Source organism: Saccostrea echinata, unplaced genomic scaffold, assembly GCF_033153115.1.
Source record: "Saccostrea echinata isolate AGI-Se365-2 ecotype Australia unplaced genomic scaffold, CSIRO_AGI_Sech_v1 ptg000086l, whole genome shotgun sequence".
In the NCBI taxonomy this organism is placed as follows: domain Eukaryota; kingdom Metazoa; phylum Mollusca; class Bivalvia; order Ostreida; family Ostreidae; genus Saccostrea; species Saccostrea echinata.
In genome coordinates, this window is record NW_026889835.1 from 718872 (window position 1) to 738800 (window position 19929).

Sequence of the window (19929 nt, forward strand, 5' to 3'; positions counted from 1 at the left end):
AATTGATAAATATTCTTGTCAAAAAAAGTCACTGATAATTTTAAAATTGAAATTATACTAGTGTTGATGCAATGAAAATTCAACAGCTGGTTTCATGGATGGAGTTGCTATTTCTAGTGAAAAAGTCTACTAATCATAATTATAATACAATAAAATTTTAGAATTAAGAGAATATAAAACTACATAACAAAAGCTGTGTACAAGCCTATAGTTATACGCGAGCAATATCTCTCTCTCTCTCCAAATGATTCACGCGCTGTTGTAAATGGCCATCATTTAACGACGGTGTACTTTTACAGTATGAGCTGAATATAACGACCACGAGGATATCAACCGAGTCTAAGCGCGCTTTTGTATCAGCTTCATTTTTTTTTCATAAATTGTGCAAACTTTTTCTTAAAAGAACGGCAAGGTTTAATTGGGATGAGAATAAATAAACTTTGTTGGTAGCATGCATTTTACAACACCATCTGTGCCTTTGATGATCTTTCAGTAAACGTTTATTGTATAGTCTTTTTTAGCTAAGGTCTAGATAACGACAGACACTGTGTTAATTCAGGTGTTGCAAAATTCGATGAAACATACCACTTTATGACACTAAACAGGTTTATACCTTATGCTACTCCCGAGCTTTCGGCTCATCAATAATCCATGCGCTCTATTGTATCGGATGTTGTACCCCAGGTATCGGTGGGACACGTGTTAAAAATGTCGCCTGTTCTCAGCTAGCAGAGTACTGAGTAGTCGCGCTTGGGGTACAGATGCTGGAACTATTGACTATTCATGCAACAGTAGACGTACAATGTAATATGTGGCGATAGAAAAAAATCGAACAAGTCCGATTGATGCTCTGTTGTCATGGCTTCGCAATTCCATCTACCATATTATCATATTAAATGCAGATAAAATTTTCATGAATCGCCGAGTCACATGACTGTGCATTAAAGAAATGCTCGTGAACATGCAAAAATGGTTGAGAAGGTTGCAGTTTTGGTAACAAGTGGTTCGAAAGTCCTCCGTGTAAATGAGAAGCATCGACATTATTTTTTGCGCAGGAAATCGAATTCTGATTCAAGAATAGTGTTAGTTCGCTATTGATCCGAAAAGTCCGCGGTATGCTGCATTCAACAAGCACACATTACTCGATATTGACGCACAAAACGTCATGCGAACTGTTGGAATTTGTGTTTTCGGTGTATTTAGATGAATAAATGTGAAATGGAACATGATGATTCTCAAAATATTGTTGCATGGAAATTCAGTTTTTTAATCCGCAGCGAGATTTCATTTCGGTTTTTAGCATAGTCATCTTGTGGCGGACCACTTAAATTGTAATGTAACAATTCACATTGTATAGCACAAACAGAAAATAAAACTAGCTGATTATGTCCTTTTATACGAAATTACTAAAGCCATCGTATAAAAACAAGGACGGATTTTTCGGTTTTGATCAGGATTTATTTCAGGTATGGAATATAAGATCCCAGTAAGAAAATCATGGGGAAGAAAATTCAATGTTTGGGGCGGTACGTCATGGACTGCCAAACTTTGGGCAAAGGCAGCTTCGCACGTGTAGAGCTTGCGACCCACAGTGTAACAGGATGCAAGGTGCGTGTTTTCATTTAACTTTCAATACTGCATGTACAATATTTAAAAAAAATGCCGATATATAGAGGAGTTGTGTTATTTTCTTATTACAGATCGAACAACATTTTATACATAAACTAAAAATTGGATTGGATTTTTGATATATTGTATACATGTATTAGCCTGCTATATACTGTGCATCAAAGAAAATACTTGCTGTATAATCGTAGTACTATATTAATCAAACGGAAAACACATTTAAATACAATTCAAAGTACTGAACCCGCAATATATCAAATTATTCATAAAACCACGGCTTCACAAAATAATTTTAACAATTATTTTTGCTTTGTTTTAAATTAAACATACATGTATATAGTATTTTCGCATGGAGAACTGAACACACGCGTCCTATATTTGATGTGACGTCGACCACGCCTTTTTACTTTGGTAAATTTGTCGATGATCGAGAGCAGATATGACGTTACCTTCGAATTTTGTTCAAATTGTACAATACAACCTCGAGCTTGATCCAAGCGTCTTGTTGTGAATTGTCACCCCAGTGCCTCCTGTTTTACAGATTAAAGAGGTTTATTGTATTTTACTAGGTTGCAATTAAGATAATTGATACCCGTAAAATTAAGGAAGAATACTCTCGCCAGAATCTACACAGGGAAGCCAGAATTTTAGCCCAGCTTCGTCACCCGAACATCATCCGACTTTACGAAACGTTAAAGGTAAGTGACCAAAAAATAAACTTTCATTTTCCTAGCTTTGAAAGCTTTGATTTATTTTTCAATTTTGAACTGAAATTTTTTTAATCCAGTGTTTTCTATAAAAAAAGGCAATGTTTGACCCCCTCCCTTCAAAAAAATATTTTCTTTCTAAATTGCCACCTGTACTTGATGTATTTTCTTATTTTGCTGTCCCTGGGTTCACTATTGACCATTTTTGGTTTGATAACAGCCATGATTGATTTGTAGAACAGGGGAACACAAGACATATCTTTTGTGGAAACTTCTGGAAATGTTTTTCCATATTGCTTCAGAAACTTGGAAATTTACACAGTTCGAACATTTTGCAGTCTTGCATTGTTTACGAAATGGATTCTTTTTTAACTCTTTTTTTGGTTGGTTGTAAAATCCTTTTTCATTTTCAATTAGAAATGTTTGTTCAGATTTATAATTTTAGGTAAACCAAACAATTTAATATTAACGTGTATTTCTTCATGCCCTGTAATTTTTTAATTTCCTATTACACATTTTCAAAACCTTCTCATTACAATAAAATTAAAATTGAAAATATTGAGAGGTAATAGATAATGTGGCTTTTTGGACATACAGTCACTAGTTGGTTAAAAAAGTAGCATCTCATGGAAATATAGGTATAAATGTTGTGGAACAAAATATGCTTAGAGCAAAGGAAAGATTCAGACAAATGGCAGTACGTTCCAATGTGCAGCCAAATCCAATGTTTATCCTATGTTTAGATGGATATGTTTGCTCCTAATTGTATGAGACCTTAGTACAGAAAGGGTGTATCAAAGGAATCTCTAAATTTCTAGATATGAAGCCAAAGAAAAAAAAAGAAAGAAGACCTTTAATAAAGATAGCCAAAATGATATCTTTGTTATTACATGTATTTACATCCAGTTAACAATTTATGATTTTGAACTATCACTTATTTTCACAAAGTTTTTGGACCCTCTATTTTCACAGGTTTATTTGCCTCAAAAGGAAAACTGTAGAGAAAACAATTGAAGTCTTCCGCTTTTGGTGTCTTAGTGGTTCAGATGCAATTATTTATGGCATATTGTAACTGCCTTGTTTGTGTGTCCTGTCTTTTCTGTGCATCATACAAAAAATATTTATAATTTTGAATTGACAGAAGTTAGAGCCAAAATTAAGGTTTCTTAAAATTGCATGAAACTTCAAGATCAAGGTCATGAGGTTAGGTATCACAATATAATCTGAAAGGTCTTTTCACAGGTAATGGGCATGTGAAAAAAAATATGAAAGCCTCGTCTCTTCTGGAGCAGAAGTAAAATTTTAGAGAAGTAGGCAAAACTTCTAGATCAAGGTATTAAAGTCTAAATGATAATTGTTTCTGTGAAAGGTATTGTCACAGGTAATGTACATGTAAAATATGAATTTCAAAGCTCCATCTTCTCTCATTTAAAAGTTATTACCAATGTTAAAAATTTTGAAAAGTGAAAGTACTGTAGGTTAAACTTTAAGGCGGTCACTCAATTAAAACAATAGTACATTCAGAAAGGTCTTGTAACAGGTAATGCACATGTATAATATGATTGCCTTATCTTCTCTCATTCAAAAGTAATCATTTATGTTAGGTCAAGGTGACAGGGTCAAAAACCATCGTATATTTGGACTTGTTACTGGTACTGTACATGTCAAGTATGAACACCCTATCTTCTCTTTGTCAAATGTTATCACCAATGTTAAAATTTCTGAAAAGTAGGTCAAACTTCAAGGTCAAGGTTATAGGGTAAAAAATCAGAGTGCTAATGAACATGTGAAATTAAATATGAAAGCTTTATCTTTTCTCATTCAAAAGTTATGACCAAGGTTAAAGTTTTTTTGACAGACTGACAGATGAATGAGATTTAATGTCCTCTCACTTTAATAGCAAAATGCTGTGCACAATATTTGGATACAATGTACATGTAAATAGATTGATTAGATGTTTAGGAGCTTGACTTAGACTAGTATAGGAATACTCTATCTTTGATTTACTTTACTCATTAAGGTAAATAAAATACAATGTAAAATAAAGCACACCTTTTTGCATCCTTTTTTAAATTAGCATTTTGAAGGTACAATTTAAAAAGAAAAACTGGTTTAAAGCAGTCTTTCAGTTTGTATATCATAAACCTCTTTCCAAATCAACCTTTGCCCCTAGAGAGGATGCTATATTCATAGGAAAAACTATGGAATGGAACATTTACTTATTGTAATGTCCTCAAATGATAAATAGCCATAAATAATACATATACACTAATACAGCACTGAGAGAAAGTAACACATGACTGCCAATTCTAAATGTAAGTCACAGTTTAAAACTCCAGAAAATATCTGTAGCACTTGTTCCTGTGTTTGACAATCAATACTTTGGGTGTGCTCATTTTTTTTTCCAAATGATAAGAGGCTGATGACCTCTAATGAAAAGGAGAATTTATGTCAGAAAATATAGTACATAAGAACCTGGTTAATTTAGAAACAATGTTGATTTATGGATTGAAGCGAAGTATGTCATGTATGTTATAAAAAATACATTTTCTTAGAACATCCACTATGTTGTGAGTATTGGAAATTTATAGGCTATTGGTTTCCCAACATTGAACGACACTGCAGGATGACTATTGCATTTACATAAAGTTTTTAATTATTTAAAAGAGAACATTATAACCATTCATGCAGATACATAATTTGTAACAATATCTTATAGAAATAATCCTGTATGTACCATGCAAAAAGGATATATAGTTTGATTTTGTTTAATAATTTTAAGTTGAGAGAAATTTTCCTAAATAATAGGCGATTAATCCCTGCTTTTAATGGTGTCATGTGAACAAAATTCAGTTTATAGTGGGGTAAATTAAGTTATTAGGTAGAATTTTGTTCACATGTCAAGACTTGAGACCACAAATGCTGAAAAAAGCTATTATGTACATCAGCCTGTAAAAAAATCTCTGTATTGAGATTCTAGAGTAGTCTTTTTAACAAAAATTAACAATCATGTTTTTGTTGTGTTATGTAATAACATTTCAAATAGTTATCTGAGGTAAGGGTTGACTATTGCTCATAGTCATAGAAGTCAATATGACAAGTCATTAGAAACTATTATAAAACTAACTGAAGAATAGCTGCATGGCTGCATTACAGTAAATTGTGTTGGGAGTTAATTCTTTGATATTAGACAGAAGATATCACTAGGGGCTCAGGAAATATCATAAAGAGCTCAGAAGATACAACAAAGAACTTGGAAGATATCAGTAAGAGCTCTGGAGATATCACATAGATCAGGGGATATCACAAAGAGCTCAGGAGACATCACATAGAGCTCAGAAGATATCACATAGAGCTCAGGAGATATCACATAGAGCTCAGGAGATATCACTAGGAGCTCAGGAGATATCACTAGGAGCTCAGGAGATATCACATAGAGCTCAGGAGATATCACATAGAGCTCAGAAGATATCACATAGAGCTCAGGAGATATCACATAGATCAGGGGATATCACAAAGAGCTCAGGAGACATCACATAGAGATCAGAAGATATCACATAGAGCTCAGGAGATATCACATAGAGCTCAGGAGATATCACTAGGAGCTCAGGAGATATCACATAGAGCTCAGGAGATATCACATAGAGCTCAGAAGATATCACATAGAGCTCAGGAGATATCACATAGAGCTCAGGAGATATCACATAGAGCTCAGGAGATATCAGTAGGAGCTCAGGAGATATCACATAGAGCTCAGGAGATATCAGTAGTAGCTCAGGAGATATCACATAGAGCTCAGGAGCTATCACAAAGAGCTCAGGAAGTATCACTAAGAGCTCAGGAGATCTCACTAAGAGCTCAGATCTCACATAGATCATGAGATATTACAAAGAGCTCAGAAGATATCACTAAGAGCTCAGTGGATATCACTAAGAAAATAATTGGATATTGTAGTATTTCAGTCATATTTTGGTGGTTAATCACTATGAAATCAGGGATTTCACTTATAATAGCTCAGTAGATATCACTAAAAACTCAAATATAGAGCAGTTTGGTAAGTGACCCAAGATGAAAGCTTGAAAAATGCTGATCTTGCAGTTTAACTTTAGACTTGAAGAAGCTCAGAAGATGAAATAGTTTTGAGCTGAATAAGTGGATTAGCCCAAGCTGTATTATTTAAGCTGAAGAAGTGCAACAGACAATATAAGCAGCAGGTCTAGTAGTTAAGTATTAAAGGGTTAAGTCCATACAATAGAGCAAGAAGAGATATGTGACATTAAGCTTATCACAATAAGTTAAGCAGAGATTGTGCAGCCGAGTATTTTGGACAGTAAGCCCATTAGCCTGAGCATTGATTTTACTGTGAGCTTGACTTGCATGACCATTGCACACAAAGTTGTTTCTGTTTATATTGATTTTCTCCTCCACGTTGGGCCAGCGGTCTTCCCCGCCACTGACTTAGTATATCAAAGAAATATCACAGTATCATGCTATTTTATATGCGTAGTTCTGTCATATTTTGTATTCAGCCTCACCATCTCAAGGAATCAACAGCTCTGTCAATTGTTTTACCCTGTGACTGGTAATAATCAGATGATTGAAAAGGCTCACTAGTTTTTTTGTTTCAGAATAAATTGTTCTTGTTAGAAAGTTCAGAAACGTTATAAGCAACCAAGAAGAACTATTAACTTTCATATTGACTATTTTACTCTCTGCACAGCATGTTATATCATTAGAGAATCTATTGTAATTTTATAACTCAAAAAGAAGAAGAAAAAATATTATGCATATACATGTATCTGGAAAGTATTATGTACCTTTTAGGACATCCCTTTACATTTCTTTCCACCCTTCTGTCTTTCTGTCCTTCCATCCTTCTGTCCTTTCATCACACTTTGTGTTTAGCTCAATTTAAAAGAAACTGTTCAAGGTATTTTTATCAAACTTCATATGCTGAAACATATTGATAAGAGCTATTTAACTGCATCAACATTTTTTGACCTTGACCTCACTTTTTTAAAAACTAGTGTTTAGCTCAGTTTCAAAGAAATTATTCAAGATATTTTCATCAAACCTTATATGCTGATACATACTGATGAGAACTTTATCATCAACATTTTTGACCTTGACCTTTCCATTGACCTTGACTTCACTTTTCTTAAATTTGTGTTTATCTCAGTTTCAAAGAAATTATTCAAGATATTTTAATCAAATGTGATATTCTGATACATATTGATGGGAGCTATTCAATTGCTTCAGCATTTTTGACTTTGACCTTTCCTTTGACCTTGACCTAACTTTTTTTAAAAATAATTTTTATTAGTGATTATCTCAATTTCAGAGAAACTTAAGATATTTTTATCAAACTTTATATGCTTATACATGTTGACAAGAGCTGTTCTTGCATCAACATTTTTTACCTCGACCTTTCCTATTACATGTACATTGACCTCATTTTTCTTAAAATTGTGATAAGCTCAGTTTCGAAGAAACTATTCAAGATATTTTAATCAAATCTAATATGTTGATACATATTGGTGACAGCTATTTAACTGCATTAACAATTTTTAACTTTGATCTTTCCTTTGACCTTGACATCAAATTTATTTTTAGCTTAATTTCAAAGAATTTATTCATGATATTTTTCTCAGTCTTTACATGCTTATACATATTGATGAAAGCTATTCAATTGTATCAACAATTTTGACTTTGACATTTCCTATGACCTTTCACTTTTCTCAAATTTGTGATGAGTTCATTTAAAAGAAACTATTCAAGGTATTTTTATGTGAGCTTATGCACTGATATATTATTTGGTGAGAATTTCCCAACTTTGTCCCTTTTTTACCTTGACCTTCCAAATGACCTTTGACTTTACTCTTTATTGTCTTTAAAACTCAGTTTTAAATGAAATATTCAAGATATTTTCATTAAACTTCATACACTAATACAGATTTTCATGTTGTATTACTACTGAACCCTGGGTGGGGTACTGTAAATTCCTTATTTTACGCGAGTACTTAATATCGCGAAAGGGCTCTTAGATGCCAAATCGCGAGAACAATAATTCGTGAAAGGAGAGTTTACAATGAGATTTAACATTAATTTCAACACCATAAAAATAAAAGCGAGTAATTTTATTTCCTGAGTGGTGCTCCTTGCGTAATTACGCGTTAATTAATTCCTCGCGTATATTTAGGAATCTACAGTACTCATGTCCTATGGATATTTCTAGTTACATGTATTTAATTTTATGACCAAAAAATAGACAAGTGCTTTCAGTGATTAACTAATTCAGTCCTAATCTGGATTTGAACATAAGTCCAAAAAATTATTGATAATTTATGGTCAGTGACCTGAACCATTGCATCAGTGAAGAAGGTTTTTACTCCCGCTTTGCTTGGTAAAGGTGTCAGATTCCTTAGACTGGTAACTGTATAGAAGCACCTGTCACATATAGCAGGAATTGATTGGAGTCCGATGAAGATGATTAGGAAAACAAGTCATTATGATTATAACATCATTTTCTCTGCTTTATTTGCATGTATTCAGTCGAGCTAATCCCGTTAATGTCCACAGTGCAGCAGGCTTTGTAATTTCCATGATTGAGTCGATGGTTGTAGGGAGATAGACAATGGTGGTAATGTTGTGCAAGTGACATCCAGCCCACCACTGATCAGGGTGGATATTGTTTGCTGCAGACACAAATTAAGTCCAATTGTGATGGGATGACATTCATCAGTCCTTTTAGAGTGTGTGACTGATGATATTTGTTAGTCCCCATGGATGTTTTAACTCCCTTTGCTTCGGCTCTGGTCCTAATAATCAGGGTCTGCATTCATTATTATGTGTTCTTTAGTGCAACTACGACTACTTGCAGCAATATTGCTAATTGTTGGGAATGGCCTTCTGGGTATATCTGACCTTTGATGATTAGACATTATATTGAAGTACATCAATAATATCACTTCTTATGTATCCTCTCCAATGAGTCCCATGTTTTGAGGCAGGGTCTGTCATCAACTTTTGTCAATTTATGTTTTGAAGTTATGTCACAAGATTTTTATTTGGATACCCTATCTCTCTTCCTATTGTTTGCAAACTTCTGTTTTCATCTACAACTAATTACATTCCTGTGAAAATTTTGTGATGTAACTAGATATTGTTTCTGTACCTTTTGATGAGTTGCATCACTTCTTGTGTCCCTTAGGAGACTAAAAACCATTAATGGTCAATGAACTGTGAGACAAATATGATGAGTTTCAAATATCATAGAACAGTTTTGACACTTTTATTCCTAGAATAAAAAACACATAGTACAAAAAATTACACATAAATTGTGCTAAATTTTTTTCTTCACCATATGCAGATTCGGTTTAGAGTTGCCAAACACACTTGTAGATTCTGGACACATCTCCTAGCTCTGCTTTTATGGTCTTTCAAATCAGTACTGCTATCAATTATTGAGTGCTAGCTACCTCAGTCCTCCCCACTGGTGTTGTAAACATGATGTGTTTTGTTAGATACCCATATTATAACCTTAATCAGACATCAATTTTTGATGCCAAACATGCCAGTTTTATAAGCCTACCAGCATGAGCAGTTGACTTTTATCAGAAAATGGCAACTACCGTACCGATAGTTTGCTGTATTTTGGCTCTCAGACTCCAAAGTGATGAAAACAAAAAGAATGTATAGGGTAATAAATCTGTATTTACTGAACTTCAGAAAAGTAAATATAGCATGATTGAACTGAATCCTGAATCATATGCAGTGGAGTTATCTGAATATAAAATTTGATGGGTTAATCAAGATAATGTTACAAATCTATAAAAGTATTTGCGTATGTGCTCACATAGAAGGATGGTGAAATAGATTTTTTATGTTTTTTCTTTTTATTGTTATAAAGCACTAAACTTCATCACCATAAATAGCCTTAGCAACAGACAGTGCAACCAGAAAGCAAAAAAGTGGCAAAATAAAAAACAACAACCACTTTACAACCATGCATATGCAGTGTAGTACACCACCATCAAGTTCATCACCACTACAAGCACTATGTTTACTACTTGTTCAAATAAACCATGATTGCCATCAACCACCAGCACAACTACATCATTACAAATACAGACAACAACAACATTCATATACATAGCCATTGCAAACAACTATTAAATACATGTACCCTCCAGTATGAGCAGCATAATATTGCAACGGTATCATTCAGTACCTTACAAACAATAAAATTATGCTCACCACTGTATCAAATAACACACACCAGTAGGTATACCTGAAAATCGGTCAGTATAGTACCATGTGCTGTATCGTTATAGCATCTGTAACAAGAGCATGCTCTTTTGGGATGGTTATTTAAGGATGTCATAAAGTACAGAAAATGCAATGTTTTGCTTAGCCTTGTCTAAGATCTGTTTAATACACATTGTTAAAAAGAGAAATATGAGAACTTTGTGTGGTTTTTTTCTATCTTTCTTGATCTTTGTCTCATTTTTTCTTAACTTAAGTAATCTTTAAGAACCATCAAGGTTAATTACCTATTTTTATGAAATGATAAATAGCACAAAGGTAGAACTTCTGTCTGGTGAAAATTTCACTGTGTACTGCCTAGCACAATTATTCATTCTTCGTGGTTTTTGTCCCTGGCCTTATGTTATAAAACACCCAGAATGTGAAGCTTTACTCAGGTGTACGCATTTTTTTCATACACCATTGACATTGTTAGGCTAACGGTTAAGAGTCACCTTCATTTTTCTCTCACAAAAAGATAAAAATCGGGTGATTTTTTATTCTCTTTGCCAGGCTGAGTCCGGTAACTACGATGGCCGATAGCGGCCGTCAATTTACACTAACGTTATGTGTGTAACATGTACAGCATTTTCAATGAAAACTCACTGACACATTACACCCAAAAGGAAAAGTGTACAAAGTGTACAGTGTCAAAGCAAATTTCATGTACACTCTACACCAACGTTTTATGTGTAAAATGTCAGTAAAACTTTCATGTACACTCTACACCTAAAGGTGATATCAAGATTCAAAACAGATCCAATGTTTCTTTATCGTGCTGCTCCCTCAAAGTGCCTCTTGATGTTCACATAAACCTGAAGTAATTTTTATTTATATTTTCGCTATAAGGAAATGGCTAAATAAATGCGTCTGTCCAGTAGAAGATATCAAACAGTTCATATAGTTCTGGAAGTGAAAAATCTTGTTTCTAGTAAATATGGATGAAAGGTTATAATACATTTCAAAATATATATAGTGAATCATTTTCTTTTACTTAGCAGTAATATTTACAATGTGAAATGAAAACAAGAATTGTTTTATATTGTGTGATAATTATCGCTTTCCATTTTTTGACTGGAAAATTTGAATGCTGATGTACCTCTCCTACTGGCAGACTGATCCGTTTTCCAAGCTGTGTCCTAAATAGCATTTTCGATAGTTATTATCATGATCTGATTAAGTACCTGTAATTTAATTGATGACCCTTTTAAACCTTTCATAAAATACTAATTTTGCTCTTTACTGATTATTTACCAAAGAACTTAATTTGCCAGCATTTCCTCAGGCCCCAAAACCATAAAATGAGAATAGACCTAAGTCAAAATTTTGATTTTTTAGCATCTTGAATTTTTTTTTATATTGTTGCTTAAAAATTTGCAATTTTATATAACATTTAAACTGGAATATATGATGAAAATTTGGTTTCAATATCAAAATTATTTCAAAAGTTATATTGGTTTGAAATTTTGACTTAAATCTATTCGCAGTTTATTGGTCTTGGGGCCAGATCTATGTGAACTTCAAGAGGCACCTTGCGGGAGCAACGCAAAGAAACACGTCTAGTTCCGTTTTGAATCTTGATTCACCTTTAGATGTAGAGTGTCCCTGAAAGTTTTTCTGACACTTTACACACATAACTTTGGTGTAGAGTGTACACGGAATTTGTTTGACACTGTACACTTTGTACACTTTTCCTTTTAGGTGTAATGTGTCAGTGAGTTTTCAGTGAAAATGCTGTACATGTCACACACATAACGTTAGTGTAAATTGTCGGCCGCTATCGGCCATCGTAGGTAACAGCATCTTTTGAATTGCCTAATATAGTGTATTGTGTAGAGGGCTGTTTTTTACGATGGCCGATAGCGGCCGACAATTCACACTAACGTTATGTGTGTAACATCTACAGCATTGTCACTGAAAACTCACTGACACATTACACCTAAAAGGAAAAGTGTACAAAGTGTACAGTGTCAAAGCAAATTCCGTGTACACTCTACACCAAAGTTATGTGTGTAAAGTGTCAGAAAAACTTTCAGGTACACTCTACATCTAAAGGTGAAATCAAGATTCAACACAGAACCAGACGTGTTTCTTTGTGTTGCTCCCGCAAGGTGCCTCTTGAAGTTCACATAGATCTGGCACCAAGACCATAAACTGCGAATAGATTTAAGTCAAAATTTCAAACTAATATAACTTTTGAAATAATTTTGATATTGAAACCAAATTTTCATCATATATTTCAGTTTAAATGTTATATAAAATTGCAAATTTTTAAGCAACAATATTTTTAAAAAAATTCAAAATTTTAATTTAAGTCTATTCTCATTTTATGGTTTTGGGGCCTGAGGAAATGCTGGCAAATTAAGTTCCTCGGTAAATAATCAGTAAAGAGCAAAATTAGTATTTTATGAAAGGTTTAAAATGGTCATCAATTAAATTACAGGTACTTATTCAGATCATGATAATAACTATCGAAAATGCTATTTAGGACACAGCTTGGAAAACGGATCAGTCTGCCAGTAGGAGAGGTACATCAGCATTTAAATTTTCCAGTCAAAAAATGGAAAGTGATAATTTTCACACAATATGAAACAATTCTTGTTTTCATTTCACATTGTGTGAAAATGATTGTAAATATTACCGCTAAGTAAAAGAAAATGATTCACTTTATATATTTTGAAATGTATTATAACCTTTCATCCATATTTACTAGAAACAAGATTTTTCACTTCCAGAACTATATGAACTGTTTGATATCTTCTACTGGACAGACGCATTTATTTAGCCATTTCCTTATAACGAAAATATAAATAAAAATTACTTCAGGTTTATGTGAACATCAAGAGGCACTTTGAGGGAGCAGCACGATAAAGAAACATTGGATCTGTTTTGAATCTTGATATCACCTTTAGGTGTAGAGTGTACATGAAAGTTTTACTGACATTTTACACGTAAAACGTTGGTGTAGAGTGTACATGGAATTTGCTTTGACACTGTACACTTTGTACACTTTTCGTTTTAGGTGTAATGTGTCAGTGAGTTTTAATTGAAAATGCTGGACATGTTACACACATAACGTTAGTGTAAATTGACGGCCGTTATCGGCCATCGTAGTTTTTTGCTCGTCAACATGTGGTGACCAGACAGTTCATTTTACTGATGCAAGGATTATTTGCAATTTTATCTACCCAAATTTTTCTTTACTTCCCAAAGACATAAACAATTTTTAAAGCATATTTTCCTTGTTTTTCTTGCAAACTCAAAGACTTTGTAAAGTCTTTCTTTTATTATTTTCTTTATGTACTGGTATACTACAGTAAGCATGAAACGCAAGCTTTTTTTTTTAAATCAGTGGATTTCTCATGTAGCATATCAGAAAACATGCCAATATTAATGTATTGATATAATTTGATATATATAAAAAAAAAAATGACACCTTTCTCTAATTAAAGTTTAATTAGAAAAAAATCTCAGAATAATAATTGTAACATGATAGTATTTATATGCTCTGTTGAATATTTCATTTATATCAAAAGAAACATTATTTCTTGCTGAGTATCAGCACTATGCTATTCATAGGCAAACAAGTTGTATTTGGAGTTTTTCCCAAAGTCTGTGCATATGTTGTCTTCTTTTCCAAAATGAACAGTTTTAAAGATTGGCTGTTAAAAAAAAATTGTTTGTTTGTTTGTTTTTTTTTTGCTTGAGGTAAATAATTGTGGGGGATAGAAACTATAGTATATGCTAGAATTATCACTGAATAGACCAAGTAAAATGAATATTTCAAGTAACATGAAAATTTGAAAGACTGGATTGAATTTTTGACTATGAATGTTGTACACTGTTACGTAGATGTTTGATGAATTTGTTTGGTATCTGCATGCACAATGACATGAAGATTCCTCTCCAACAATTTTTTAAGGAAAAATACCTTCAGATGATATTTTGATCTCGAGTCATTCCCAATAATGAAATGTTTTAATCATAAAACAGGAAAATATTGAGGGTTGTTTAATGTTGATTTTTAGCAATGTTCAATATGGCAATCCATATGCTTTATTTTGAAGGATCTATGTCTCTGCATAACCGTTATAGATTTCTCATATTTCACTCATTAATGGTGATAGGACACAGACAAAGCGCCTGATTTCTAATTGTTATTTGCACCACACTCGATTGAGTCTAAATGAAACCCTAGAAGCATCCCTGTATTCTCAAAGGATACATGCTCCAAGAAGTTAGATTTTCAATAATAATGGAAAATTTATTGATTTGGCTTATTGTAGTTTATACTGAAGAGAAAAAGAATCCCCTTTTGTTTGATGGTATGTAGTAAGCAATAGCATGCTCAGGATTTATTATGGGACCTCAGCAGAAAAGTGAGTTTCCCATCATGCAATATTTATCAGACCAGAATCACGTACAATGCTGCAGTAATATCAGTTAAAGTTCTCTCATTCACGAGGCTCTAGCTTGGTAAGGTCTTCAGAGACTTAAAATTATACCGAGAAGATAAAAAATTCAAAGGGACTTCACTTATCGAGAAGATAAAAAATTCAAAGGGACTTCACTTATCGTGTGTCTTTCAGGCAATTTATGAATTTTCTGTTCAAAGTGAAAATAAATTTTTGACCACCATCATTAACATTGCCACCATCAGGTTTTTTAATCTACATAATTATTAGATTGTGCTGTGAGTAGAATTGAATACATGCACTCTTATGTACCACCCTGCACTATTGCAGAAACTGACATAGAATTCTCAATTGATGCAAGATGATGGGCAGAAATAAAGATTCATGGTTTTCCTTCAAAATAAATCAGGACATATTTTGTTTGACAGAATGACATTCCTGGAGAGACTAATCTTGGTACATGTATTTTCTTTTAATACTTGGGATTCGGGAAAAATCATTTTCAAGACAAAAACATGAAAAAAAAAATCAATGACATATGTGACAAAATAAAGATTCTGATTGAAATTGCATAGGTCTTGATTTTTCTCTAAATAAAATTCAGTTCCTCTTTCATCAGGAAAACAAATCTCACATTCTCAATTTTCCAATATATTTCAAATTTATTAAAAAACATGAAAGCAATGCTACATAAGCACATTCAATTCACCCTGTTGGTAAGACTGACTGAGTTAACTGAATTGAGACAAACTGTTACAATGGTGTCTGAGGGAGACATAATTGACACACAAAGTGACAATTAAATAAGCCCTTGATTATGCCTTGTTAGTAATCTCTGCATTCACCGTTGTGTGCTGTGACAATGCAAGTCTCTCTACCTAATGTTGACACAATTAAAAGGATCAAAGTCTATCCCCATGCTCTTTTATTACCCTGAACCTAATATTCTTGGAGTTTTTCCTTTGCGGATGAAAGCCTTAGTTGTAAGTGTTAACCTGGGAGATTTAACACACTGTGTACTGCCCTCTTCGTCTGTCTGTCTACTCACTCTGTAGAATTTTTCCTTACTCTCATTTTCTTGACCTACAAATATTGAAAGGAAAAACTGTTCAGACAAAAATGTTCAAGTTTGAAAGGTTTAAACCAAACACAACACTCAATTCTTTGTCAAGGTTGGTAAATTGACTTTTTACTGAGCTGCCTCAAATTTTACGTACACAGGAGTTAAGTTACCTGAACTGACCCTATTATGAACATTTATCCTCACATGGCTGCATTGTATACCTAAAACTTGTACTTAGATTTGGATGGCTTCCATCTTTAGGGTTTCTTTATATTATGTCTGAAGTTGTTATTATCAATTAGGATGTTTTTTCTTTATCAGACGTCTACCCCCGCAGTGAAGTCTCCACTCGTCAAATATTGCTCCAAAGTCAAGTGTCCTCCCAGTCTTATATGTGGTCCATGGAATGAGGTGGCAGGAAAATCCTTCTGTTCCCTCCAAAAGTCTCTTATGTCTCTCATATATACCTTCTATAGTAATATCAAGTTTTTACTTCTTTTTTTTTTTGAAAATTTGGCCCTTAGTGCTTTCATTTTTACAAGACCCCCTTAAAAATAGATAAAATACAGCAGTTAATGCTTAATGTTTTGTAGACATTGTCAAGTAAAACAACAGTATTGTCTTCAGGAAGACGTGTCAGCTGTACAGCTATTTTTCAATTACACGACCAATTCCATACCCTTAGATAAACCTATATCGATGACACTTTGAACATTTCACCAAGAAAAATGCCTATTGTACTTCTCCATTTTAGGTACACAAAAATCTCGTGTTTAAAAGGCGTTTTTCATCTTTACTTTTGTGGTCAATTAGAAAAACATAATTCAGTCTAGCATGCTTCATGTGCTGTCCATTGAATTCCAGGGCAGTGCCACTGTGGTAGTTTTATGTTAGTCATCTAAATTGATACGTTGTACTGCTATAATTTTGGAAATCTGATGTTATCTCTCTTCTTTTTTGTAGTAGATGATAACTTTCTGGAATATTTATGTCCAAACACCTGTATTTTTATCGAATTTAGAGCATTTTTTTATGTTTTCTGATATCATGTTTCATATTGAAATTGCCTGTCCATCTTTGAATGTGGTCAATTAATCGGATTTGGCCTCCAAGCAACCTTTCATAATGAACATGTAACTTCAATTTTGATCCTTCAGTTTTCCTTATCTTAGCCTTATTTGTCCATTTTTGTCACATCATACATGTATGTACTTTATATACTGTCTCAAAAAGTCTTGACGTGTGTAGCATACATTTTTAAACCTCTGATCTAGTTTCTCTTGTTTACAATTTACATGTGATTATCAATACCACAGATCAACGATCCTCAATTACATGACCTGTTTTGATTTCTAATTAAGGGAACAAAAAATTTCAGTAGTTGGTATAGGATCAAGAAACCTTTCCTTCAAATTTCCCATGTATGAACAGTTGTATAATGCAAGTTTAATTGTTTTAAAATAGGAATTGTATATGCTTGTAGTTGTAAAAGGACTTTACTGCATTTGATGTACCAGTAAATAAGAAAATCTAAACCTTCTCGAAGCTTTCAAATTGATTTAAACTGTTGCTGAAGTAGGAAATACTAGAATTATTCAAAAGAGGAGACCTTGATGCACAGAAATAAATGCGTATAAGATGTTTGTAAAAACAAGTAATGAAAAACAGAATTGTAAGTGAATGGACCCAGAGTCTTAAAATATCAATGTCTGACGTCTTTCTGGAGGAGCCTTGTTTCCCTATGACATCAGCATCACAATTCTCGGAGGAGACCGTCTTTAATCAGATTAACAACCTCTTTGTTGGTTTATCCACCTCTGCTATGATTCAGTGTAATCAGTATTGAATTTTTACGGAAACATACTGCAATTTTTCCCCCAACGTTGTACAAAATGTCATCCATTGGACAACTTTGTTTGTCCTGATAGACTAGGTATATTTTTTTATGTTGAAAAGTAATTTCCTGTCTTCCACTGTCTGTGTTCAATACGTCAAAAATGAATTAATTTCATTTGATAGACATTCTTCCGATTTTGACACATGTTAATGAGAAGTGCAAGATCATTGTTAATTTGCTTTGAAATCTTTGAGTTACGTATGACATGTATTGTGAACAATGCTATAAGAAGAAACTGGTGTCTGACGTTGAGAACACCATTTTTTTTTAATGGGATCTTATTAACAAAGATGTATTAAGACTGTGTGACAAAAAAGAAAATAAAATAACATTTCAGGTGACTGCCTGTCTAAACAGACCTGATGTTGTGTATTATTAAGATAATTAAAAAAGGTTCCAAGTAAAATTTTAAATCACCAAGTCAATGACCATATTGAAGAGCATTTATTGCTCTATGTGTAATGTTAAACAAATATTGAATGTTTTTTAAATACTTGTTCTGTGCCTTTCTTTTTTAAAATGATCCCTGTAATATAAGAATATGAATAATGTATTTTATTTATGAAATAGTTTTTCATCAAGCAAAAAATATAACCAATTTTTTTTTACATGACCTTGACCTTGGCTTTGGCAGTAGGTTTTTAATATAAGGAACTATGTAGTCCTTTTCTTTCAAAGTCCTTCATTTAGGTCAACTGCAATAGGTCAGATGAAAGAAATTGTTTGGATTGGCTTTTGATAAGATTTAGCAGGGGAAAGGGAGACCACTGAGGTCGATTGTAAATGATTTTCCATAATGATGATAAACAATCATCATCAAACGACTTCAGAGACTAGTTATCTTAGTCTACAAGTGCAGTTGATTTGGTAAACATGGCAAACAGCACATTCAGTTAGGAGGATGGAAATTGAATTCTGGATAAGATGACTTCAGCTTGAAATGAAATATGTGTGTAAAGCATGGTGAATGGCAACATAAATTGGCATGAAGATAAACAGGCCTTGTGACCTCAAATTCTGAATAATTATCCCCATCTAGGGCACAACATTCTCCTCTTTAGATTGTTCAAATGAAGAATTCATGTACACCAGGGGATGTAACTAATTTTCCATGCCAGCATGAAAGTAAAGAGCATTTAGAACATGGACTAGCAATCAAAAGACCATCTAGCAGATGTGCATATTTCCATCAATTATTATGGCATGCAAGCAGAGCCTGAGATTGAAAATAATCAGTTATTGAATAATTTCTCACTTTACAACCTTTTATGTGTTATAGTGTGGTCTCCAATAAAAATATCATCTGATTTATTGGAAAAAGGATGGTTTTATAGCAGAAACCATATTGCAACCTATTAATGCCCCCCCCCCTTTGTTTTGCATCAAAGAGTGACTATATATTTAAAAAAAAAAAAGAGATTTCTACTGGAGTTTTCAATATTTTATTGCTACTTTACTCCCTTAGAAGAAATTATTTGTGAAAATATTTTTGAGTTTCAGCTTTCAAAATCTTTCTGTTAGTTCTTTGTTTAAAGTTGCATAACAAAACTTTATTTGTGATTCTCTTGTAAGGCCAAAATAAATTATTGGTTGTTTGGAATTGCCCCCCCCCCCCCGCCTTGTTGAAATGGCCCTTCCTAGAAAAATTTTATGGACCAAAAATAAGATGATTTTTTTTATTCAATTAATTTTTGGCCTGTTACCACATGTACCACCCAATAAGTGTAGGATCTAAGCAAAACTGGGTTCCTGGTTGATGGGAGATACCCTTTACAAAAAGGCAGAAAATAATTTGTTCATTTCTTATTGAGATTTTTATCATCAATTTTTAATTTAACTTTTAATTTTGAAGAAAAAATAATTTCCCTCCCTCCCTCCTGGGTCTGAAACCTCCCAGGCGGCAATTCCAGACAAACA

At 33.2% G+C, this 19929-nt stretch overlaps 1 protein-coding gene across 5 annotated transcripts in view; it reads left to right on the plus strand.

Annotated features, from left to right (window-relative positions):
- Window positions 1-904: 904 nt before the first annotated feature.
- LOC133177003 (uncharacterized) overlaps window positions 905-19929 on the plus strand; it is an 80048-nt gene continuing 61023 nt past the window's right edge. For 3 of the 5 annotated variants that reach the window (XM_061312082.1, XM_061312081.1, XM_061312080.1), the window contains exons 1-2: window positions 905-1608; window positions 2196-2324. In XM_061312082.1, coding sequence (XP_061168066.1) covers window positions 1498-1608; window positions 2196-2324 — 240 coding nt within the window. In that variant the 5' untranslated portion in view covers window positions 905-1497. The remainder of the gene's footprint in view (window positions 1609-2195; window positions 2325-19929) is intronic. The other 2 variants (XM_061312078.1, XM_061312079.1) reach the window with 1 other exon arrangement.